Genomic DNA, 26,990 nt, shown 5'->3' with positions numbered 1-26,990 from the left:
GGTTACAAACGTCCAAGCAAAGCGTTGGCCGCCGAAGCAGAGGGTGACGTTGCGCGGGCCGAAGGTGCGGATAGTCGATCCGTTGGCCGCAACCAAGGAGGGGCCGCAAACCGCGGATTGCCTGTCCTGGTCAGAGGCGGGCATGACGCTCAGTTGGGCGCCGGTGTCGCACAGGAAGCGCCGTCCGGACGCTTTGTCCGTGATGAACAGTAAGTTGCCCGTGTGACTGTGGCCGGCGCTCATGGCAGGTAATGAACGCCGGCCTGGCCGTTTCCCGACCCGCCGAAGGTGCACGGGGGTCGGCATGTCCGGGCCTTCTGTCCGAACCTGGCATGATAGGAACACCACGCTTGGTCGGGTGGAGGCTTCGGACGTCGTGCTGGACGTGGTCGGCTCGGTATAGCGGCCGCCAATTGCGTCGGCAGTTCGGCCGTCGAACGCGCCGGGTGCTCGGGCGCCATGGATGGTGCATCAGGCGGCGGCGGGTCCCATGTCGCCGCTGCGATGCGCTGTCCCGCGGCGGAGATTTTGTCGGCTTCTCTGGCAAGGGCCCGGGGATCTGTGATCGTCGTGCTTGCCAGGGCGAGGCGTACCGGGTTAGGCAGCTGACGGAGGAACAGCTCCCGGAACAGGAATGCCGGAGAGTGCTCGCCGAGCAGCGAAAGCATGTAGTCCATTCGCTCGGAAGGGCGCGTGTCGCCGAGCTCGGGCAAATCGAGCAGGCGCCGTGCGCGTTCCGCCGCTGGGAGGGCGAAAGCATCGAGTAGAAGCTTCTTAATCGCGCCGTATTTGTCAGCAGCCGGCGGGTGCTCGAGGAGGCTCAAGGCGCGGGCCGCGGTGGCGGAACCAAGCGCCGCCACAACATGGTGGAAGCGGGTGTCGTCCGCGGTGATGCCTCGCAGGGCGAACTGAGAGTCCGCCTGAGCGAACCAAACAGCCGCGTGAGCCTCCCAGAAGGTAGGCAGTTTAAGCGTCACTGCCGTGTCCATGTCGGTAGGTCACCAATGAAGGAGCTGGGGCTCCCACGTCGATCGAAAGAATGGACGCGACAAAAAGCTTGAATTCATCTGAGCTGCTTTATTAGAATCAAACACTCAGGCACTCTGGGAAAAACGTTTTACGGTCAGCAATATATATCTATTCCGCCAGGGGGTTTGCCCAGGCCTGGCGCCAGGGGGCGTGGCCCCGCGTCCCGGCTGCGGCCTGGCAAGTTGAGGGCGAGCCTGCCCGGGCGTCCCGACCGAGGCCTGGCAAGTCGAGCGCGGGCCTGCCCGGGCGTCCTGGACGAGCCCGGCCTGGTGATCGCTCCGCGTCCTTGATAGGTGCAAGGCGATTGTGTAACCCCAGCGGCAGCCGCTACAGTACATTCTATTGGGAACGAATTCCTTTACAAGAGCCCGGTTGAGCCGGCTTATCTCCGAATTCTTTCATAAACAAGCGACACACATCGTGCAAAATCATGTGCTGGCCAGACAACGAGAACAGAGAACGTATACTTATTACGTACGTACGAGAGTTGTTTGCAGGAAAAGGAGAGGAAGAAGGTTCGCAAGGGGCACTGGAAGGAAATTAATTTTTGAGAAATAATGGAGGGAGAAGGGAAAATGATTTCTACTCTCGAGAAGAAGGGAAGAGCAGTCATAATATCCCATATTTGCGTACATAATAAATAAATGTCCCCAACGAATCTGCTGTGATGGTGTTTTTGTTTGTTTGTTGGTGCCATTTCATTATTTGTAACACTTATTAATTTCCTCCATCAACTGTTTTGTCCACAAAGAAATAAATGAGATGTCGGTGCAGGATCTCATTATCGGTGTATATTTGAGCTGGGCTTGTACATCCTCCCTCCTTCCTTTTCATCTCTTGCCCTATGAAAGTAAAACAAGAATTGTTGATATCGGATGTGTTCATTTTGGGAATGACATGTGTATGACAATAACAACAATAGTTCACCTGAATTATTTTCATATCCACAGGTAATTTAATTTATTTTTGTGGTTGTGAAGAGACGAACGTTAACCGAGGGGATCAGTTGTGTTGTGTAACCCTGTGGTGATTGATGGTCATGGATCGAGATCCCCCGATCTGCACCCACGATCCCAACTCCTCGGACTCCAAGTCGGTCTCTGATGGAGGGAACACAGGGGGTCCGGGAGGGGTCCATAGGATCTGCCCATGGGATCTGCGGGTTCAGGATCTTGGACGTTCAGAAGCTTCGTGATGGAGGGGACGGGACGGACCAGGAACCAGGTACGGGGTTCTCTCATGATGGAGAAACCACGTGGATAAATATGGAGGAGAGAAAATAAAGGAAGAGTTTAAAACTACAGTAGTTTGTTTTAAATTAACAACTCCGAGGTGATGTTTGTTTAAAACAGGTTTTGTTTCTCTGCAGATCCTATAGTGGTGATCAAGGTGGAACCTGAACCCGCAGGTGGTTTCCCCTCACCAGGTAAGAATCCATAATAACATTGTACAAGTTGAAGATGACGATACTGGATGATGGGAATGGCGGGATCGGTTGTGCTGAGTTTGGTTTCAGACTCGATTTATCTTGTTGTAGATTTAAATGAGGAGGTGAAGGTGAAACTTGAACTTGGGGAGAATTGTTCTTCACAAGGCAAGTCCAGAACGACATTTAAACATTTATTCGTCGAATTTAAACTGAGTTTTTCAATGTATTATTTGTTATTTTATCAATGAGAAAACTATTTGAATTCCCACAAGATGTACTCGGTATGTCCCACGGAATTATAAATAGAATCTGGAGAGCCAATGAAGCCTCTCTTTTGAAGCAACCGGAAGTAATGAGACGGCCATCTTGGAGGGCCGATTGTCAGCTGCTTCGAACTTTTTGACACAGACAGCTCTGCATAAGTCTCACGCTGAAAATATGCCTCAATGTGCTGCATTTGGTTGCACAAATGCCACAGGGAAGAGCTCCAATGTATCATTTCATTGGTAAGTGGAATTATGTTGTGCACAACAGATTATTGTACAACAGAAACATTAGAAAGGTTCGCATGTGTTCGTCTTTTTGTCACTGGGGAAGTTGGTGATTGTTTTGCAACGAACTTTTCCTGCCGTGTCCTCCGTCTGACACGTATTTTATGATTATTTATGTATTATAATTGATAAATTAGATTACTAAAACGGTGTCTTATTTACGACAAGTCGTCATGGGAAAACCAGATGATAGGTGTATGGGTGGGGTAGTGGCTTTGGCCAGTGCCGGATTAACATTGTGGGGGGCCTGGTACAATTATTTGTGGGGGTGCCTTTTATTTTGAGATACCAAAATCATAGCACGCCTCTATGCAGAAACACTGTTCACCAACGCATGTTTGAGTGGATCATTTGCTTAATTCTATTGTTTTTAAATAGCTAAAAAAAATACAAATGAAATGGAAATGCTGGTGAAAATAATGTACAGAAACAAAATATATGATATAATTTGCATATGCAATTATTGTAAAAATAAAATCGAATTAAAGCTTGACATGTGAAAATATATTATAAATGCACAAAATCAATTAATATTTGCCACCAAGCTAGAATATTGGCTAGTGACTACAACAGCGAGACAAATCTATTTTATGCGGTGATACAATTCTTCGGGAGTGTTCATAATTTATGTAGGGGGGAGGGGCGGTGCAGTAGTGTGGGGGGGGGGGGCACAAAAAGTTTTGACCACCCGAATTGGTGGGGGGCGGGGGAGGGTCAATATCATGAAAGTTTCCATGTTCGGTATGGGCGGCGGCAGGGGGCCAAAAAGGCTTATTCAAATTTGATGAGTTTATGTACTGCAAAATTTGCATGTATGTTTATTTAAATTATACAATGGACTCCAAAATGTAAATGTTTCATGATATTTGTTATATTGTATCACCTTTATCTATCAATATTGTTGAAATGAAGATCAAATAGCTGTATGTTGAAATATGTTGAAAAAGTCAAAACTTTACATGGTGTGTCCTTACTTTTTCACGTGACTGTACATGGTCATCTCTGATCGCTTAGAGCATGAACTCTCCTCTCTATAGTTACTTATCAATTATCATCAACGTCGGACAAATTTTGGAAAACCTCGAGATTCTTCTATTGTCGTATGCACCAACATTAAAACAAAATATTAGGTGTTTGTGGGGGGCCCTGTACGAACGTACCATTCGTATCATTGTTAATCCGGCACTGGCTTTCGCTAATTGGCAGTCACAGTATTTTTTTGTGTACATAGTTTGTAAGGCAGATGTGATTTTGTTTACGTCACTCCACATATATGCCTCTGTGGATGGTGGATGTTCATTTAAGTGTTTGAGCTCAAACAAAAGTTTGTTCTGGTGAAATAAACTGGAATTAATAAGTCCAAATTTTGACTTTCTGTGAAAAATTGAAGCATTGCCAGCAATTGTTTTAAATTTCGAAATCTACAACCTTCATTTACATTTCAAATTCAAGTTTTGGATAAACTAGTTTGTGTCACAACTCATCGACCTAAAGAGTCAAAACAGTGAATTGGAACTAATCAGTGAAGTTTTTATTTCAAGGTTCCCAAAGGACAAAGACCTGTGTGTGCTCCAGCTGGAGTGCTGCTTTGAGAAGAGAGTCCTTTCAGCCCACTCCAGGCACCACAGTCCTGTGCAGTGATCACTTCACAGACAGAAGTTTTGACAGAACAGGTCAAACAGTTCGACTGAAGCCAAACACCGTCCCAAGCTGTTTCAACTTCCCAGCACATTTGACAAAGGTATACATTGATATTCGAACAATTTTCAATTAAGGTCAAGTTGTTTTGATGTTTTAAAATCATGCTATTTAATAATCTCAAGCACGTTTTTCATAAGTGACAGTTATTTTTATTGTTGTGTTATTCAAATACACACACAGCATTCATACAAATGCACGTGCATACATGTGTTGCGGAATTTTTAATTAATTTAATATTAGCCTTTAGATGATTTGACAAGACTCAAGATAATTAAATGTCCACACTTGTCTCAGAAGACAATTAATGATTTAATGACACATGGTAATACTTAATTCACTTTCACCAAAGGTATTTACAGAAAACACTTCCATTTGAGTTACACATGCATGAATAAAACGAATACACTACGCTACATTCAACACAGATCAACACACTACATTTAATACATTACAACTGAACCAAGAACTCCTTGATCGTCAGTTGCATGGCTATTTATGGTCAAAGAACAAAGAGGGGGTCAGGTAAGGTTAAAAAAAGATAGCAAGCAGTTCGTGTCTTCAACTCCTTGGGTCAGCTCTTTTCTTTCTTCATATGCAACTCTCCCAGCCATAAAATGTCAAGTCATAGAGAAAACAGAGATTTCTAACATCTTACAAAATAAACAAAGCCTTCTGTTTCTAATAGATAATATGCCTTAGCGTGACTGAGGACATCGGTTGTTTCTCAATCTCTAAGAGAAAAACAGGGTCGGAGAAAGTTCGAATCAGTTAGGATTATACATCATTCTTATAGGTTCTATGTATTAAATCTTTTTAATACATATGTGTATATAGGTGTCGTATGAAAAGTCGTATCATATAAAAGTATACTATTTAAGCAATATCAGGCTATCAAAGGACTATATCTCTCTATTCTTTAATCGAGCTTACTTTGCTGCATGGTTATAAAACGAGATAGGCATCACAGCTTGAGTTGAATGCTTGCCTCTAATGCGAGCCTAAAGAATTGTTATATATTTTATAGAATGCAGTTAACACCGATTAATATATATATGTATATATTCATTAAGTTTACGTATTTTCAATGGCAAGGTCGAGGCTCAGGGAAATCTACTTGATTTACACAAATTACGTATGCAAATTTATTTTCTTCTACACATGCATACATACTTTAAGTCGTTAATTTATCAATTTATTCAAATGTATGAACCATTCACTTATGTGTCAAATTATATTTTTGCAAATAGGCTACAGTTGAAAGGGAATCACCAGCAGCAAGGTCAATTGTTCAACAATACAAGCCAGCCCCTACTGAGGATGAACCAGGAAAGACTGAAGACACTCATCCCAAGAAGGGACCTTCATGTAAGAATGAGGATCACTCGTACACCATTGTCACTAGCCCACGTTCACTGAAACGGAAGTTGGATGATGCAAGTGCCAAACTCAACAATTTTCAAAAGAAATGAAAGTTGAGCCACCAGCGTAACAGAAGGCTATTGAGGAAGGTGGAGTCACTGAAGACCATTGTGCATGACCTGAAAGAGAATGGCTTGGTCACTGACAACTGCGCTGAAATGCTCGACATGACATTCTCAGGTGTGCCAAAAGCAATCATGGACAGGGTGATGAACAACAAAGTTAGTGGCAAACGTACCAGAGAAGAGTGTGACCCTGTCATCAAAGCCTTTGCCCTCACTCTCCAATTCTATTCTGCTGAGGGATACGAGTATGTATGGAAGACATTTGATTTGGCACTTCCAAGTCCCTCCACAATCCGTAAATGGTACAGTGCAATTGACGGCTCACCTGGTTTTAGTGCATTTGTGTTTGATGCATTTGAAGTCCGGTTCAAGTCCGAGAAGAAACGTGGTCGGAAAACCCTGTGTGCTCTGATGCTTGATGAAATGGCTATCATGAAGGAAATTGACCTGTGTGGAGACAGTGTGTTGTGGTATGTCGATATCGGGAATGGGGTCCAAGATGACAGTGCTCCACTGGCAAGTAATGCATTGGTTTTCATGCTCGTCGCAGTGAATGACAGCTGGAAGGTCCCTGTAGCACACTTTTTGATAAATGGGTTGTCTGGGAAAGAGCAGGCAAATTTGGTGACGCAATGCCTGATGAAATTACATGATGTTGGTGCAGAAGTCGTGTCCTTGACATGCGATGGGCCTTCTGCTCATTTGACAATGTTGAGCGAATTGGGTGCCAGCATAACACCAAACAATGTCAAGCCCTGGTTTCCACACCCTGCAAATGCAGAGCAGAAAGTGTGTGTTTTGCTGGATGCCTGTCACATGTTGAAATTGGCCAGGAACTGCATCGGAACTCTGAAATGTTTGAAAGATGGCAACAATGCCAACAATGCCATTGCCTGGAAGTACATCCAGGCACTCTTTGATTTACAAAGGAAGGAAGGTCTGCATCTCGGAAACAAACTGCGCCGTAAACATGTTGAATGGAAGGGCAATGTTATGAAAGTGAACACAGCCGCTCAAACTTTGAGTACAAGTGTGGCAGATGCCATTCACTATTGCAGAGAGACATTGAAGTTGCCAGAATTCCAGGGCAGCGAAGAAACATGTGAATTCATAGAAATATTTGACAGACTATTCGATGTTTTAAAATCTCGCAACCCTTTGGCACAGAACGTCAAGGCACCTCTAAGGCTTTCTCGAGAAGGGATGTTCCTGCCATTTCTGGACAGTGCATACAGATATTTGTCCACCATGAAGAACGTAGATGGCCAATTAATGATCAGCACACGTCTCAAGACCTCGTTCATTGGCTTCATGATGTGCATTGAAAGTGTCAAAATGTTGTATTTTACACGTCAAACCCGGTGACTCTCCACTGCGTTATCTGCTCACTTACAAGATGAGCCAAGACCACATTGAACTCTTCTTTGGAGCAGTTCTCATTGCATGTGGAAGTGGCAACAATCCAACAGCACGCCAATTCATTGCAGCATACAAACGTCTCTTGATGAAGCATGACATCAAGTCGGCAATAGGTAACTGTTCCGCCCAGGATGCAACCAGGATACTGGATGTGGTCTCATTCAAGTCTGTGACAAAGCAAGCCGTACCAGATGCAAGTGGTGACATGTTGGTGGCAAGACGGTACGACCTGGAATTGCGTGAACCAACCACAGACGATCATGATTATGCAGACATACCGAACTTTGAGAAACTTTCCCTGTTCACAGAATCATGTGTTGGGTATATGGCCGGCTATGTGGTGAAGATGGTAGAACGTACATTGAAATGTGCTGAATGTCTCGCTGCTCTCACAGTCAGTGGCGGTGAAAGACAGTCCACACACGTACACAGCCTCATTGCTACCAAGAACAGAGGCGGCCTTATATTTCCCTCCAACAGTGTCATTTGGGTGTGTGAAGCAACTGAAAGGTGTGTCAAAAGGCTTCTTACTGTCACCAATGGAAAAATGCCCAGTGAACGTGGAATTAAATCTGCAGTTTCTAGTTCTGTATTGTCTGAGGTTGGGCTGTCAACATTTTCTACCCTGGAGGAACACGTTTGATTGTGAAGTGGACAGCAACCATATCTTTACTTTGATTTGCTCTGTCTCACAATGTTATTGCAAGATACGCTTCCATCACATGGTCAAAATGATGAATGAGGATGTAAAGGACAAGCAGATCAGAAAGAAATACAGTAAATTGGTACTGTTTGCTCACCAGTGAATCAACCGTTGATCCACACCTCTGTTCATCATTGGATAATTATGACCACATACATTTAAAGCAGTGTTCACTTCAGAAAAAGCTGTCAACATTCTGTTTGCAAGTCTGTCTTCAACTTATTGACTTGGTACTATTTATAATTTGTCAGGATTTGTGCTCATTTTTGTTAGGTGCATTGTAATAATTGTGGGTTTGCAGGTGGGTGTGTATCAGTTGTAGCCTACACATTGCCCTCCCAGTTGATAGTTATGTCGGGTGGGGTAGCAATATGTAGAGCCAGATAGATCTGTGTAGGTAACGTGCTTCGTCTGTCACGGTAAGGAGTCTGACCTTGTAATTTTCATGTGTAGGCGTTTTGTCGGTTAAGAGTATACCTGTGAGCATACCAGGATGTTCGAGTGATAAGTAGCATAGGGAGTAAAGAGTAGCGCCCCTGTGTGTCACACCTGGTAGCTAAACCTTTGTCCCTTATGGCAATGCACACCTGTAGACATGTAGTTAGGTCCAGAGTGCAACACTAAATAATTCCCTTCCCTGACATGACTTTGAAAGACGAACAGGCAAGGAAACCAGGCCGGGGCACCGCCGATGATGGCCGCCGCCAATTACACCCCCGACAGGCCTAGCCACATCGAGTGCCACGCGCTATGACCACGGAACAGGGAACGAGTGAAGGGGCAGCGCGGTAGGCGCGGACCTCCAGCCGGCGAGTCGGTGGAAGTCACTGGTTGGTAGCGCGCCAGTGCTGACGTCACCACCGCGGGAAGGTTATTTAAGGGAACACCAAACGCCATTTGCTCTCTTGCGGTTTGTGCTCTGGCAGATTCCTGGCCCTAGCAGTCCCGGTGCGATCTTGAGTGAAGAGAGTCCTGTCCCTGGTTGCGTTGGCTGGCAGTCTTGGCCTTGGTTGAGTTGGCTTGAGAGTTGGCTTATCGATCGTGTGTGAAGATCGACCTCGTGGTGCTTGGAGCGGTGCTTGTGCGGGAGCGAGGCTTGGTGCTGTGAACGGGCCTAGCGACGTGTGCGAGGCGGGCGAAGGATTCCTCCAGGTCGGAGATTGAAGATGACAAGACAGATAAGACCGAGCTCCGCATACCCAATTACATAACGGACGTGTTATTTTGGTTGTTCACTCCCCCCGTCTGTATTTTACGTCAGTGTGTGGGATCCCAATCTAGGAACTTTATATAATATCGCGTTTTCTGTCCCTACGTTTCTTTGCAATAAACCCTTGTATTATTTTCCATCCCCTGTTAAACCTGTGCCCGTGTCGAGTTAATTCCCCTTACAGGACCAGAGCTACGTGGGTTCGTTGAAGGTAAGCTTTTGCCGCAGCCTTCCATTTTCCTTCTTCCTCCCGCGTTTTATAGCCGAATCCGTGTTTGGCCGTCGCCTCAATTAAAACCGTTTAGGCCTATCCGCGGTCTCTGGTGTTAACCGGAGTCGTACGACAATACTTTCCAAAGAGGAACTATATTATAACAGCTGATGTACTTTGATGTAAATTGTACAATGTTTTGTATGCCTTTTTTGTAATAAAAAAAATTGTGCTTTTGGTTGGTATCATTTGTTTTCATACACAAACTATTGCCAGATTTTCCATTGAAAAGTATCTTGCTTCAGGCAGTGACTTGCAGTGTGACATAATCATTGTAAATATATTATTCTTTAATGTGTCCAATAAACAGACAAAAAGAAAAGTGCAACAAGTATTCCATTCCCTTCAATGACCATTGATATACTGGTTTCAACTTCAACTGCACAATTTTAAATTTTACTTCTTCTGTCTAGTCTATTACTAGTATTAGTCACCGATGGGCGCAATGGTTTGTTGACAAAACATTCGGCCCGCCAATATGGCCGCCGCTCGGCTTCACGGCTGCTAATGCTGCGCCGCATCTCATTGGCTCTCCAGGTTCTATATATACCTACGTGGTATGTACTCGGTCCACGGCCGTGACGTCATTCCATTTCCCCTCAGATGAAACGGGTCAAGTGATACCCCGAGGTTTCCATGGTAACGTTCCTCCGATGTTGAACATCACTCATGTGAAGGAAGAACCGTGTGAAGATTCCTTCATAACAGAAGGTGAGCAATGAATGAAACTCTGACTCATTCCCAAGTGTTTTTAACCAAATGAATGTTTTATAACACTCTCCCTTTGTTGTGCACCGCTCCTTTCCTATTCCATCTCCAGGCGCTACATGACGTCATCACCGGGCACCGAGCTCAGTTTTCACTCGGTTTATTTGTTTTCTTGCTTGTTTGTTACTTGCGAAAATCGAAGATGTTTCAAGTATGTTGGTCGGTCTTGTGCCTTATTCTCTGTTTGTCTGTTTGTCTGTATTTCAGTCGCCTACAGGTCACAATTTTCAACCAAGCTTCATTTGACTTCAACAAAAGGTTGAGTTGGTCATAAACAAGAAGCCTATTGATTTTTTGGGTCTAAAGGTCAATAGGTCAACGTAGGCCAAATGTCACCAACTTTGTCAAATTCTAAAATCCTCAATTTTTATCCGATTAACTTGAAATTTGAAGAGGATTTGCATATCTGGTCACTGAATTCAAGCACCAATTATTTTTGAGGTCATCATTGGCCAAAAACTTATTTTTATCGATTTTGCAAGTATCGTGCTGTGCATGACATTTCTTGTTTGTTTTCTTGTTTGTTTGGGTGATAGCTCAGCCATTCTTTGAGCTGGGAAGCTGAAATTTCTGCACAATAGTGAGCACGTGCTTTGGCAACAACGGTATTTTTATGCCTCCACCCCCGAATGTGGCCGGAGGCATTATGTTTTCGGGTTGTCCGTACGTCCATCCTCCATCCTCCGGACGGGCTAAACCTAGTACGTCCATCCTCCGTACGGGCTAAACCTAGTACGGCCATCCTCCGTACGGGCTAAACCTAGTACGTCCATCCTCCGTATGGGCTAAACCTAGTTTTTCTCAGCAACCATATGTCCAATTGAGACGAAACTTTCATGGTAGGAGTGACACCCATGCAGAATGTTTTTATGATAATTGTGATGTCATCGGTCACATTGTATGGCAGCCACCATGGATTAAACGCAATTAATTGAAATTTTTTTTCTCGGAAACTGCAGAATGGAAAAGTTTGGTGGAGGTGAAGGTGAAGTGGTATACCAGCCAAAAATGTTTTAATAGAATTCCTTATCCTAAAAAAAATTACATGCACATGATCGATGGCCCATTTGTATTGAAATATTCAATTTACTAGCGTGACTCGACGCTCCGCATGCCTCACCACACTTCGTTTCAGAGGGATAGGCTTCTTTGACCATTTTGGTGTCTTTTGGGTCTTCAAGGTCGTTTGGGTCTTCATGGTGTTTTGGGTCTTTGGGGCCTTTATTGGTATTTTGGGTGTTTTGGGTCTTCAGGGGCTTTTGGGTCTTAAGAGTCTTTTGGTTCCTCCGGGTCTTTAAGGGTATTTAAGGTTCGAAAGGATCCTTAAGGATCTTTGGGGTCTTCAGGGTGTTTTGGGTATTTGGGGTCTTTTGGGTCTTCGGGACCATTTGGGTCTTCAGGGCCATTTGGGTCTTCAGGGCCATTTGGGTCTTTTGTATCCTCTGGGCCTATAAGGGTATTTGGGGTGTTTTAGGGTCTTTGTGGTCTTTAATAGACTTTGTGGTCTTCAGGGTGTTTTGCGTCTTCGGGTTCTTTTGGATCTTCGGGGTGTTTTGGGTCTTCGGTGTGGTTTGGGTCTTCGGTGTGTTTTGGGTCTTCGGTGTGTTTTGGGTCTTCGGTGTGTTTTGGGTTTTCGGTGTGTTTTGGGTCTTCGGTGTGTTTTGGGTCTTCGGTGTGTTTTGGGTCTTCGGTGTGTTTTGGGTCTTCGGTGTGTTTTGGGTCTTCGGTGTGTTTTGGGTCTTCGGTGTGTTTTGGGTCTTCGGTGTGTTTTGGGTCTTCGGTGTGTTTTGGGTCTTCGGTGTGTTTTGGGTCTTCGGTGTGTTTTGGGTCTTCGGTGTGTTTTGGGTCTTCGGTGTGTTTTGGGTCTTCGGTGTGTTTTGGGTCTTCTGGGTCTTTTGGGTCTTCAGGGTCTTTTGGGTCTTAAGAGTCTTTTGGTTCCTCCGGGTCTTTAAGGGTATTTAAGGTTCGAAAGGATCCTTGAGGATCTTTGGGGTCTTCAGGGTGTTTTGGGTCTTTGGGGTCTTTTGGGTCTTCGGGACCATTTGGGTCTTCAGGGCCATTTGGGTCTTCAGGGCCATTTGGGTCTTTTGTATCCTCTGGGCCTATAAGGGTATTTGGGGTGTTTTAGGGTCTTTGTGGTCTTTAATAGACTTTGTGGTCTTCAGGGTGTTTTGCGTCTTCGGGTTATTTTGGATCTTCGGTGTGTTTTGGGTCTTCGGTGTGTTTTGGGTCTTCGGTGTGTTTTGGGTCTTCGGTGTGTTTTGGGTCTTCGGTGTGTTTTGGGTCTTCGGTGTGTTTTGGGTCTTCGGTGTGTTTTGGGTCTTCGGTGTGTTTTGGGTCTTCGGTGTGTTTTGGGTCTTCGGTGTGTTTTGGGTCTTCGGTGTGTTTTGGGTCTTCGGTGTGTTTTGGGTCTTCGGTGTGTTTTGGGTCTTCGGTGTGTTTTGGGTCTTCGGTGTGTTTTGGGTCTTCGGTGTGTTTTGGGTCTTCGGTGTGTTTTGGGTCTTCGGTGTGTTTTGGGTCTTCGGTGTGTTTTGGGTCTTCGGTGTGTTTTGGGTCTTCGGTGTGTTTTGGGTCTTCGGTGTGTTTTGGGTCTTCGGTGTGTTTTGGGTCTTCGGTGTGTTTTGGGTCTTCGGTGTGTTTTGGGTCTTCGGTGTGTTTTGGGTCTTCGGTGTGTTTTGGGTCTTTGGTGCGTTTTGGGTCTTCGGGGTCTGCGGGGTATTTGGGGTATTTTGGGTCTTTGGGGTCTTTTGGGTTTGAGGGGTCTTTTGGGTCTTCGGTGTGTTTTGGTTCTTTGGTGTGTTTTGGGTCTTCAGGGGCTTTTGGGTCTTAAGAGTCTTTTGGTTCCTCTGGGTCTTTAAGGTTCTAAAGGATCCTTAAGGTTCTTTGGGGTCTTCAGGGTGTTTTGGGTCTTCGGGGTCTCTTGGGTCTTCGGAGCCATTTGGGTCTTTTGTATCCTCTGGGCCTGTGAGGGTATTTGGGGTGTTTTTGGGTCTTTGTGGTCTTTAATGGACTTCATGGTCTTCAGGGTGTTTTGGGTCTTCGAGTTATTTTGGGTCTTCGGTTTATTTTGGGTCTTCGGTTTATTTTGGGTCTTCGGTTTATTTTGGGTCTTCGGGGTGTTTTGGGTATTCGGGGTGTTTTGGGTATTCGGTGTGTTTTGGGTATTCGGTGTGTTTTGTTTATTCGGTGTGTTTTGGGTATTCGGTGTGTTTTGGGTATTCGGTGTGTTTTGGGTATTCGGTGTGTTTTCGGTATTCGGTGTGTTTTCGGTATTCGGTGTGTTTTGGGTATTCGGTGTGTTTTGGGTCTTCGGTGTGTGTTGGGTCTTCGGTGTGTTTTGGGTCTTCGGTGTGTTTTGGGTCTTGGGTGTGTTTTGGGTCTTGGGTGTGTTTTGGGTCTTGGGTGTGTTTTGGGTCTTCGGTGTGTTTTGGGTCTTCGGTGTGTTTTGGGTCTTCGGTGTGTTTTGGGTCTTCGGTGTGTTTTGGGTCTTCGGTGTGTTTTGGGTCTTCGGTGTGTTTTGGGTCTTCGGTGTGTTTTGGGTCTTCGGTGTGTTTTGGGTCTTCGGTGTGTTTTGGGTCTTGGGTGTATTTTGGGTCTTGGGTGTATTTTGGGTCTTTGGTGTGTTTTGGGTCTTCGGTGTGTTTTGGGTCTTGGGTGTATTTTGGGTCTTGGGTGTATTTTGGGTCTTTGGTGTGTTTTGGGTCTTCGGTGTGTTTTGGGTCTTCGGGGTCTTTTGTGTCTTCGGGGTCTTTTGGGATTTTCTAGGTCTTTTGGGATTTTCAGGGTCTTTTGGGTCTTTGGGGTCTTTGCGGTATTTTGGGTCTTTGGGGTATTTTGGGTCTTTGGGGGTCTTGGTGGTCTTAAGGGTCTTGGGGGACTTAAAGGGTCGTCAAAGGTCTGAGGGGTCTCGGCGGTCTAAACGTAATTAAGAGTTCACGGACTGTTTTGGGTGTTAATTTTGTTTGAAGAAGAAGAAGACGTTTTGCTCGCACATAAACATCTACACCCATATAAGTTTGCTCTATTATAATAAGATGACATCATTGGTCACATGGTTTGGCAGCCTTCGTGGATTTAACCGAAAACCGGAAAAAAACATCTCCTAAACCACCAAATCGATTGACTCGAAACTTTACATGTGTCATTGACTAGGCATGGCGATTAAAAGATGATCACGAGAACAACATTGGTCATATGGTGTGGCATCCATATTGGATTGAAGGGAAATATTAAATAACTAGCCGAAACCCGTGGAACATCCACGGAAGGGAGGATGTGGTGTATGGATAGTGTGTACCCTTATGGATGGCATCGGGGATTTCCTTGTCCGAGTAAGAGTTAGGATGAAAGATGAGAATGAAGAGTGCGTATATGAACAACGTATTTATTGCAATCTACTTAAATGACAACGCTACGATATACTTTTGAAAATATCACGTACCGTCTCGAAGTCAATGCCATCCTTTTATCTCTTCGTATACAACTCACTGATTTCTACCTTATCGTGAACAGGGTAAAGCCTACTTTGATAATCATGAACGGTGGCAGATGCAGGAGTTGGTGAAACGAAAGGGGGGGGGGGAGGGGGGGGGCTGATCATGACCTACCCTACGCCACATGGCCTACGCCATTTGTTGAGATCATGGCCACAACGGAAACACAACTGGATAGGTAGGGCCTAGGCCTTCGCCTACGTTTCATCACTCGGCGAAGTACACGTTGTTTTAAGCTTTCAGAAGCTGAAGCCTTGTTATTTATTGCTTTATATGTACTGATGGGCTGCTGATCGGTTTCACTTCGTCGTAATCACAGTATATGGAATAAATTATGGTAAACCCACCTGATGAGGTTAGCGTACACCGCGATCGATGACACCGTCACAAATGGCGGAATGCATGCTCTGGATTGTCCACTCAGTGGACGGCTTGCTGTTGCCTTCGACTGTCCAATCAGCGGACGGCTTGCTGCGCCTTCACCCAGCAGACGCCAATACGATGGCATCGTATCGGCCGTTAATCGGATGCTTTTGGGCCCCAACGTCGGCGAATTCAGATTTTTCGAGTATGGCTGTACGTGATAAACAAAGAGCGCGGTTCGTAGATCGTAAATCCATTAGTGCCGTGGGCATCGGGTCACTGGGTGCGGCGTAAAAGGGATAACAAAGTCGGGTCCTTACGCTATTATTATATAGACTAGCCGAAACCCGTGGAACATCCACGGAAGGGAGGATGTGGTGTATGGATAGAGTGTACCATTATGGATGGCATCGGGGATAGATGGTAAATCCATTAGTGCCGTGGGCATCGGGTCACTGGGTGCGGCGTAAAAGGGATAACAAAGTCGAGTCCTTACGCTATTATTATATAGATACTCCCCGTCGATGTGCTTCTGTGGTAATCGCGAATGTGAGTCACATACACGGTCACAGTGCCTGACGCCACTGTGACCGTGTTTTGATTAATAAATCTACGAGTCACAAAACACGAACCGAACTCACCTCAAGCAGCAAAAAGGTGCAAATCGCTCCTAGAAACCACCTCATCTCTTCAGACCTCAACACACCTCGATAACTGACGGCAGCGCTCATGGGATCTTCTTCTTCCGTTAAGCTCCAATTTTTTCTCTTTAAGTTAAGTCCAAGCAGTCCTCCCTGCTCAAAGTGCTCAGGCCATGCCTTCCCGCTCTCATACTTTTATTTCCGTTCGGTGTAGAAAGAGATTGACATATCGTTCGTCTGTTTTCAGCTCGTTATCTTTAAGCTTCCTTACGTCTCGCCACCTGCTACACCTCTCTGAGTTACGAGGATTTATGCAACGCACCCCAAGTATCGCAACGTCACTCCATTTAACTTTATTAAAATGACGATAAAGACGTTTCCTTATATATCCTAATTTAAAATGTTCAAGGGAATAAAAAGACCATTTGGTTCACACCACCCATGTTCACACCACTCGACTGTCCAATCAGCGGACGGCTCGCTTCGCCTTCGCCCAGCAGACGCCAATACGATGGCGTCGTAAGATAGCGTCGTATCGGCAGTTAATCGGATGCTTTTGGGCCCCAACGTCGGCTAATTCAGATTTTTCGAGTATGGCTGTACGTGATAAACAAAGAGCGCGGTTCGTAGATCGTAAATCCATTAGTGCCGTGGGCATCGGGTCACTGGGTGCGGCGTAAAAGGGATAACAAAGTCGAGTCCTTACGGTATTATTATATAGATTATATCTCTGAAACCACTTACCCTATCATCGAACACTAATGTTGCATATAGTTTGAAAATGATTTCATTTCATTTCGGTTTATTGAAATTGAGCATTTCAGTCAAAAAGACCAAGACCAAAACGCAAGGGAAGCTCATTCCTGCGTTCGCTCAACAACTGTAAACCAAAACGACAAAGTTGTTGCGCAAATGACTGAATAGAAGGGTACGCAATAAAATGGAGCGCACGCTTCTGGAGTTGTTCAATCTCATCGCTCTGAGCCCTTGTAATGCCAGAACCCCACATGGGCACCGAACTCCAGCAAAGGGCGAATGTACACTTTGTATATTTCAACAAGATCAGCGGCACTCACATGGAATTTCATCAAGGTATAAAGAACGAGGAGTCGTCTAGCAGCACGAGATACCATCTGCTGGATTTGACTATTCCACTTCAGATCAGATTGGATTATAACACCAAGGAGAGGGAGCGATTGAACTCTTTGCAGAGCGATGTTATCAATGACGATGTTTAATTCGGGTGGAACATTCTGAAGAAAAAACATTTGCATAATCTTGCATTTCCCCGCTTTGGCCTAACATAAATTAAGGCAATACAACACCAAACACCAAGTGCATCAACATGGGCTTGCATCGAACTTTGCTCAGTTCTGTTCAACATTTCAACCTCAACCAGCCTCAAATCATCCACATATTTCTCACTATGTTCTGTTGTTACAGCTGCATCATTCGCCAGAACAAGGAACAAAATTGGTCCTAGTTTCGTCCCTTGTGGAACTCCGCAGGAGAGACACAAATAATATGATGTCTTCCCTTGATAAAGAACCACCTGGGAACGATCAGAAAGGAAACTGCACACTGTAGATAGGATGGAAGCATCAACCCCAAGCTGAATGAGCGTTTCGATGACCTTGGAGTGATTGACCAGGTCCAAGGCCTTGGTAAAGTCAAAAGTGCAAATATTCATATAATTGACCTCGTTGGTCAAGATTTCGATGTATAACATCCAGCATATGGACTAACTAGTGGTTGATAGAACTTCCTTTCATGTTTCCAAACTGTGCAGGATCAACATGAGGTTTAAAATCGACCAAAATGTATGATGTCGTAGGTCACGTGGTTTGGCAGCCATTTTGGATCAAAAAACGAACCTTATCCGATCAACACAAAACTTCACAAAAGTGATCCCCTACCCATACATATTCAGAGTACATTTTTAAGGTCATGTCACGTGGTGTGGCAACCAAAATAGCTTGAAAGCCGAGATTTAAAAAAATCCCTTCTCTGAAACTGTTTCACCGATCGATGCGAAACCTGTCATGGCTGGTGAAAATGTGATACTTGAAAACAGCTGAAAGGATTTAAATCAAACTTGTTTATTTTTAGGACAGTGAACGAGGGCATCTACCCGTTGCGGGACTATGAGGAGGCATATTGGCCACACAGTTGCATTGCTGTAGTTATTTTTTAATTAATCAATTTTTTCATCGATTACTTAATGATTATCAATTTATTAATCACTTGTTTATTTTCTTTCTCATCTGGGCAATATCTCAGGCACCTTTTGAGTTCGGAAGCTGATATTTGGACATGACAATAACCAAGTGATTTGGCTGTATAAAGGGTATTTTTGATTTGCTGATTAATCAATTCATTGAATAATTATTTAATTATTCTTATTTAACTTTATATCGCATGCACCTTTTGAGCTTGGAAGCTGAAATTTGGACAGGACAGTGACCAAGTGTTTTTGGTTCTAAAGGATAATTTTGATTTATTGATATCAATTAATCAATTAATTTTTTTTTTTTCCCGATTAATTACTGCGTTAATTAATTTTCAAAAACTTATGGATTCAGATGAAGCAGTGGTGGTTTTGGTATGCTATTTGCCAATTGATTAAGAAATTAATTATTTTATGATTACTATTGATTTATTTTAATTATGCAATTAATCAATCAATTATTGTATACCACTTCCTCCCAATTCTGTGTCCATATGCTGCAATGGTCTTTCTGTCTTCTATGGACTCCTCTCCAGCTTAGCTCCCCCAGCTCTATCTGTGCTCTGTCCCCCAAATATTGCCACAGTTCGCACAAGATCTGTCAGTAACCCTCTTCTGGTGAAATTGCCAAAATCAAGACTCTCTGCTCACCTTCACTCTTTCATTCCTCTTTACTCTCGCCTCTGGAACAAACTCCTTCACTCTCTTCAATCCCACTCCTCCCTCCAGGTCTTTAAAACAGCTGTACACCACCATCTCTTATCATCCCCCATCCAAAACTTTGATCTTTTCTACCCCCGTTAATTCACCCCCGTTAATTGATCCTCTTTTTTGAAATACCAACTTCTTTCCTGGAAGTCCGAGCAGTTTCCATGTGTTTTATACCTGTCCCAACCTCCCCCCTCCCCCCCCCCCCCCTTCCCATGCCTCCTCCCACCAAGCCCTCTCCCTCCAACAGATCTCCCGATGTCCCTGTTCTCCACTGTTGTACTTGTGTGCTTCCCTCTCTCTCTTCCCCTATTGTCTCCCGCTCCCTTTATTATATGTCTTACGTGTCCTTTTTTTTTTTTGTGATTATTGTTTGCTCTTACACGAGCCTCAATCTTGCATACAAAAAAAAACAAAAAAAACCAAGCGGGGCTCCGAAAGCCTACTTTTTACCTACTTTTCTTTCCTATTTTGGATTATTGTCGTCTTTGGATCCGCTGTTGCATGAATGTCGATGTAATAATCCTGAACCGCTCTTTCATTCAACCTCAAAAATATTTTCTTGAATATTAATCAATTTTCAGTAAAGATTGGATTAATTTCAAAAACCATTCAGATATTAATGGATGTTCGTTTTTTTTTTTTTTTTTTTTTTTTTTTTTGTATACAAGATCGAGGCTCGTGAAAGAGCTAACATTAATCACACAAAAAGACAAACCGACACACAAAACACAAAAAACAAGGTGAGCGGCAGACAAGATGGGGAGAGAGGGGGAAGGACACAAACACAACATTTGAGAGCAGGGACATCGGGAGGACTTGGGGGGAGGTGGGAGAGGAATAAAACATATGAACACTGCAAGGACTCTGGGGTGAATTACCGGGGGTAGAAAAGATCAAGGTTTTCGATGGGGGAAGATAAGAGATGGCGGTGAACAGCTGTTTTAAAGACCTGGAGGGAGGAGTGGGATTGAAGGGAGTGGGGGAGTTTGTTCCAGAGGCGGGAGAAAAGGGGAATGAAAGAGTGAAGGTGAGCAGAGAGCCTAGACTTTGGCAGTTTAACCATAAGAGGGTTGCAGGCAGATCTTGTGCGACCTGAAGGAATATTGGGGGGACAGAGCACAGAGAGAGCTGGGGGAGCAAGGCCGGAGAGAAGTCGGTAGAAGACAGAAAGACCACCAACCTGCCTGCGGTGAGTGAGTGAAAGGCCCTCGGAGTTGACTACATCGCAGGAGATTCCAATGATTCTGAAAGCTTTGGCCTCAACAGCGTGAAGCCGAGCAAGGTGTGAGGCAGGAGCACCAGCCCAGAGGGGGGAACAGTATTCCATTGAGCTGCGGATGAAAGCCTTGTATGTGGTGAGGAGCTCAGGTGTGCCAAGGAAGGACTTCGCACGACGGAGGATGCCCAGTCGGCGACTGGCTTTGGAGGCCAGCTTGGAAATGTGGTTTTCCCAAGAAAGATCATGGCAGATAGTGAGACCCAAAAGCTTGAGCGACAGAACTTCTTGGAGAGAATTGTTGAGAAAGTAGATGGGAGGGTTGTCCAGTCGGTCCTTTCGGAGAGACATTGTAAGAGTGTGAGATTTGTCAGGATTGAAAGACATGTTCCACTTGTTTGACCAGTCTGTGATTTTGTCCAGGTCTGCAGAGAGTGAGGACGCTGCAGACTGCCGATCTGAGGGATGAGGAATGGAGCGGCAGATAGTGGAGTCATCAGCAAAGAGATAGAGAGGATTTTCCAGAGAGTCGGAGAGATCATTGATGAAGACCAGAAATAGCACAGGGCCCAGAACACTACCTTGGGGAACTCCAGCCAGAACAGGCAGGGAAGATGAGAGAAATCCATTCAGGGCCACACGTTGCCTACGACCAGAGAGGAAATCCGCAAGCCATGAGTGGAGATTTCCCTGAATACCATAGGAGGTGAGTTTGGTGAGCAGAGCTGGGTGCCAGACCGTATCGAAGGCACGTGATATGTCAAGTGAGACAGCTCTGATTTCCTGTTTGGCATTGAGGACCTCCATCCATTGTTGAGACAGCAGAAGCAACATGTCCAGAGTAGAATGACCTGGTCTGAATCCAAATTGATGATCAGAGATCAAGCCATTGGAGAAGAGGAAGGATTTGATATCTGAAGCAATGATGGATTCCATGACTTTGCTGATTAATTGGGAGCAGGCTGATTGGTCTGTAGTTGCAAGGATCTGTTTTTGCACCTTTTTTGTGTAAAGCGGTAATGTTTGCTGATTTCCAAGATGCTGGCAGATGACCTTGAGCAAAAGAGAGGGTGAAAAGAACAGAGAGAGGGTGAGATAGAGCGGCAGAGCAGGATTTTAGGACCCGAGGGCTGATGCCATCTGGTCCAGTTGCAGAATCAGCGTCGAGGTTTGATAAAAACTTCTCCACCTTGTCAGGAGAGAAGGATACAGAGTCCAGGAGCAGTTGGGTTCGACTGGGAAAGGTGGGAACAGAGAGAGATGGGTTTGGGACACAAGATTTTGAGGCAAACACAGAGTTGAGGCATTCGGCTTTGTCACGTGCGGTGTCAACTGTGTAGCCATTTGAGGTAAGGGAGGGGATGGAGGGGGAACAAACACCAGAAACGGATTTGACCAGACGCCACCAGGATTTGGAGGAAGGAGACAGGTTTGAGAGTTCAATCTTGAGTGTGGAGAGATAGTGCTTCCTGGCACTCCTGAGGGTAGAAAAACACTTGTTTCGAGCTTGGTGGAAGGAACTGAGATTGCCTTCAGTTGGATTTGCCTTCCAAGATGCAAAGGCAAGTTGTTTCAGGGCAACTGCCTCACCACAAGATTCAGTGTACCATGGACGGGAGGAAGGGTAAGACAACTGAAGACGAGATGGGATAAATCTGTGCATGAGAGAAAGCAGTTTGCTTTGGAAGAATTCCCAGGAAGAATTGATGTCAGAGGCATTAGAGATGGGAGACCAGTCCAGTTGATTGATGGCTGCTTGCAGACCGTGCCAGTCGGCCTGAGTGAAATGCCAGACTCGTCGACGCTGAGGAGGCTCTCTGAGAATGGCCAGAGAGATGTCCACTTTAACAAGCACATGATCAGAAGAACCGATTGGAGCAGAAGAAGAGCAGCAGACATTTGCAGGGAAGTTAGTCATAACCAAGTCCAGAAGAGAAGATACTCCATTGACTGAGATCCGGGTCGGGAAATTGACAGATTGTGTCAGTCCCAATGAGTCGCAGAAGTCCTTTGCTGAGGTGCCATGGCTGGTGAGAGATGAACCCACACCCAGCCAGCTGGCATGATGACAGTTGAAGTCGCCACATATGAGGAAGAGAGAGTTTGGATGAGTTGATAGATGTTGGTCCATGTTGTCCGACAGAGAAATGTAAATGGAGTCATCACTGTTTGGAGGACGGTACAGAACACATATGAACAAAAGGTGGGAGCGGAGAGGACGCCGTAGCCAGAGGTACTCCTGTGGGTGGGGTGGAGAGAGGGCAGTGCAGGGAGAGTGAGGAAGAGAGTTTTTGATAAAGATAGCCACCCCACCACCAGGACGAGGCTCAGGTCTATCGTACCGGAGGAGGGAGTAACCAGGAAGAGATATTAAGGAATCAGAGACATCTTGAAGGAGGAAAGTTTCTGTTAAGCAGATCAAGTCTGGATTTTCAGAAGCAACCTGAATGGAGAGATCAATCAGGTTTGAGCGAAGGCCCCGGATGTTTGAGGTCCATACCATTAGTGAGGAGAGAGGGGGAGCATCGGGTGCAGGACAGGGGAGGGGAGGGGTAGGGTCAGATGAAGGGTGAGAGGGGGATGTAGGAAGAGCAGTTGATAGTGTGTCAGAGATTACAGAAGAGTTACAAGAAAGGGAAGGATGAGGAGGATGAAAGGTTTGATGGTGATGGAATGAGGCACAGTGAGAGTTTGTTTGAGGGGGGGCAGAGGAAAGTCGAAGGTTGGGGGAGGTGGAGGTATGACATAGAAGGGAGACGAAGTGGGGAGGAGGCAGCTTTGAGAAGGAGGTGGGAGGAGGGAGAATTTGGGATGGATGGTTGGGGGGGGAGATTTGAAGGGGAGGGGCAAGGGGGGAGTTTAGAAAGTGGATGATTAATGAAAGATGAACATATTGTTATGAATTTGGTAGAGCAACATCTAGAGCTAGGTAGATCTGAATAGGTAGGTATTCGGCTGTCGTGACAGGGACTCTACATGTAATAAGTTCTTGATGTTTAGGCGTTTGTCGGGGGAAGATGTATGATTGTGGACCTACCTGGAGGTTCGAGTGTTAAATAGTGAGGGATTAAAGGTAACGCCCCTGTGAGTCTCACCTAGTAGTCAAACCTTTGTCCATTATGGCACTGCAAACCACATAAACATTAGTTAGGTCCTTAGCGCAACATTAAATAATTCCTTTCCCTGACATTGACTTCGTAATAAATGGACAGGAAACCAGGCCAAAAACACCGCCACAATACACCGCCACCGTTTACACCTCCAAGGCCTACAAACCTCGCCTGGCACGTGTTACACAAGGACCGCGGGGTCGCGGACGGGGAGCGTGGAGTGGTTGTGCAGAGGGCGTGACCTGGGCGAGCCGGCGAGTTGGGAGGCTTTTGATTGGCTGAGGAGTGCGCCAATGTGACGTCATCGGCCACCAATATTAGCGACGGTCGGACGCCATTTGGGGAGTTGAGGCAGTTCATTGAACAGTGGCACACCGAGCACACAGAGTTGAGGCAGTTCGTTGAACAGTAGCACACGGAGCACACGGAGTTGAGGCAGTTCGTTGAACAGTGGCACACCGAGCACACGGAGCACACGGCAGTTCGCAGCAGTTCGTTGCAGTCGAGGTTCGTTCGTCGCAGTTCGTTGAACAGTTGGCACTGAACAGTTGGCACTGAACAGTTGGCACTTGGCTGCCAGCACTCCCGCAGAGAGTCTGGTCAAGTGGAGTTCAAAGGAGTCCTTCCTGTCCCTGGTCAAGTGGAGTTTGTGCCCGCGTTGGAGGTCGTCGACGCATGGTGCTTTTTGGTGCGTGGTGCTCGGCCTTGTGGGACTTGGAGCGAGGGACCTCGTGGTGTGCGATCGGGCCGAAAGGAGCGGTGTTGGACGGCCGCCACAAAGACGACGAAAGACAGATAAGCCGCATCCGCGTACTTTTTGAACGACGTGACGTATTCTTTTCGTAATTCATCTCCCTCGTTTTGTGTTTGCTGTCAGTCGTGTGGGGACGTCCCGATCTAGGATATTAGATTTACCGGCGGGCTTTTTCACTGGCTTTACTTTTCCATAATAAATCCTTATATTATTTTCTGTATATATCTGAACGCAGTTTCCTGGGTGTTTGATTTTAATAGATAAGGCGGCGGAGGGGGAGCTTCGCCGTGTCCGCCATTCCGCGCGTTTAACTTTGTGTTGAGTTTGGAATCCGCCATTGAGTTTTCGCCTCGGGAGTTAAAGTCTCGCAAATCGGCCATCCGTAACTGTGGTGTTAATCACAGTTGCGTAACAGGGGAGGGGCAAGGGGGGAGTTTAGAAAGTGGATGATTAATGAAAGATGAACATATATAACAAATTGGATTTATTGTGATTTTCAAGTTAGCGATTCGTTTAAGAACGATGGAGGAGGGATGGAATGAATGAGAATTTAGAGCATGGAGTGATTTGGAATCAAAAGAGATTGAATATTTTTTTGAAATGGAATGAGTTGAAGAGGAAATTGAAAGGAGCCTTTTAAATAAGAAGAAAAACAGCGTGTTGTAATAAACCACTGAATAAAACACTGAAGGGGATAGTTGAAACATATTTAAACAGAACTGTGAAGAACAATCTTATATTGACAAAAATACCAATGGGGAGAGGAAGCCTAGAGCGACGACCACGAGTCACTTGAACAGGGCAAAAGGTGGAAGGCAAGGGGAAAATGGGGGCGGGGCGAGACAGCGCACGTGGGCAGAGGCAAAAGCACACGAGGAGAAAGGGAAATAAAAAGTTTTTTTTTTGTTTGTTTTTTTGTTTGTTTTTGGGGGGTGTGGGGGTTACAACGTTAGACAAATAGTAGATGTTTGGTGAAGCTTGGTGGAGAAGGGGAAATCAAAAAAGCCAGCAAAACAGCGAAGGAAGGAACAACCTTCGACGGGGGAAGCCTTCGGCTGCAAGGCCTTGCTCGTGACGCGGCAAACAAACGATTAATATATGAAAGATAAACACCGAGAAACTTCCAAGGGGGACACTATCAGTTCACACACCGAACGATAAATACAGTTTCGACAAAATACAATTGTGAACAGACTTAACTTTGAAAAACGTGGAGACCGTGTGGACCGTCGAAAACCCCTGCCACCGTCTCCAAGATCTCGCGAGATCTCCCAAGTTTCTTTGTTTTGTTATTAACTTACTTCCTTACTTAATGAAAAATCAAAAGGTAGTTTCGATGACACAAACATGATAATCTATCTATAATTCCAGTAATCTCTGTCTGTACGTTTGTACGTTTGTACGTTTGTACGTTTGTCTGTGACCGCTGTTTCTCGACAACCACGGGTCCGATATACTTTTAACTTGCCAGGTATATTGCTGGGGACCCGAGGATGTGCCTTTTCAAGGTTTCATATTAATCGGACAATTACTTACCGAACTATGTCCAAAAAACGATTCAACCAATCAGAGAGCAGCGAACGATCGCGTGTGCCGAACGTGGCGGACACACTCTGCCTCGGATGGCACATTTGAGAGCGTATTCATTTATTTCACGTTTGCAAACTATGTTGGCGTTAAACTATGTTTTACAACTAATAAAAACGAATTTGCGATTCATTCGCTTTCCTGCGCGTTTGTGTACGCGATGGCGATTTCTTTACCAAACTCCGGAAGCCGTTCGCTTTGGACCGAACCATTGCATGTAAATAGAGGGGGGGGATTGTCACCACTCGCAAGCCGTTCGCTTTGGACCAAACCATTTCATGTAAATAGAGGGGGGGGATATAATTTTAGATATAGATATAGTACGGGCATGCCCTAGTGTTCTAAAATGAAGGAGAGATGCCTTCTCATCAACAAAGATGATTGAAGTTTTTTATTTATTTGTTTAGCCTGTCTCTCAACAGGCTTCAGTGAATCGTTTCCTGCAGCATTGACATAAAAGAACAGCAATAAGCACTCTATGTTGACATTGAAGAAAGATGCAGTTCTCTCAAAATCATCTTTCACCAAATAACTTTGATTCTATCGACCTCGTGGGAAAAACTTTCAGGTGATTCTTTACCTTAAAAACCCAAGACAGGAAAAGAAGATCTAAAATTGAATCTAGTGATTGCTTCTAACACAAGAAATGTAACAGTATTTATCAATTAATATGCCAATATTCTTTTTGAAGATGTCTCTTTAACTTTTCGATTGTTACCCCATGTATGCAAAGTGAAAAAAGTGGGGGTTAAGCAAATGGTTCACTTCTGTATGTCTGCAAACGTCAGTTTGGATGAACTGATCGGTGTTGTGTGATTAGGACAAATTGATTCGTTATGGTGAAGATCCGAATCCAGCCGGATACGTGAAGGTATTAAAATTTTAAGTGATTATTTACCATTGAGAGATGCTGCCAAAAACGATATGTAGCACGATATTTTAAAAAGTTGTGAATGAGTTATGACAAAACTAGATGAATGAGCTGGTTAGGTGACAAAAAAAGCCGATTTTGGGCCATTCCACGCAAACTCATCCCAGCATGTGTTACGGATTCGTCACTTCCGTTGTGGTGGTTTGCATCCACAGTAAATATTTCTGATTCCATGTACTATTATTGTTTTCAAAAGGTTTATTGTCCATGAACTGTTTTCAAAAGGTAAAAAAGTGAATGTTAAAGGAAACCGGATCGGGAACCGGACGACGAGGAGGAAGAAGAGAAAAAAGGGCGGAGCGAGAGAGTCGGACAAGAAAGAGCCGAGCTATTTGCGGTCTGGAGCGAACGTTGGCGAACAACAGTCACTAGCGAACTTTCGGGTTTCCCAG

General features: G+C 45.1%; 1 protein-coding gene across 2 annotated transcripts in view; it reads left to right on the top strand.

Annotated features, from left to right (window-relative positions):
• The first annotated feature begins 1,987 nt into the window (after window positions 1-1,987).
• Window positions 1,988-26,990, top strand: part of LOC137427758 (uncharacterized) — a 46,622-nt gene continuing 21,619 nt past the window's right edge. For both annotated transcript variants that reach the window (XM_078777813.1, XM_078777812.1), the window contains exons 1-5: window positions 1,988-2,253; window positions 2,399-2,455; window positions 2,567-2,964; window positions 4,551-4,750; window positions 10,401-10,508. In XM_078777813.1, coding sequence (XP_078633939.1) covers window positions 10,451-10,508 — 58 coding nt within the window. In that variant the 5' untranslated portion in view covers window positions 1,988-2,253; window positions 2,399-2,455; window positions 2,567-2,964; window positions 4,551-4,750; window positions 10,401-10,450. The remainder of the gene's footprint in view (window positions 2,254-2,398; window positions 2,456-2,566; window positions 2,965-4,550; window positions 4,751-10,400; window positions 10,509-26,990) is intronic.

This window comes from Myxine glutinosa, chromosome 5, assembly GCF_964187855.1.
Source record: "Myxine glutinosa chromosome 5, kmMyxGlut1.1, whole genome shotgun sequence".
Classification (NCBI taxonomy): domain Eukaryota; kingdom Metazoa; phylum Chordata; class Myxini; order Myxiniformes; family Myxinidae; genus Myxine; species Myxine glutinosa.
The sequence above is the reverse complement of the archived record's forward strand: the minus strand, read 5'-3'. Positions and strand labels throughout refer to the sequence as shown.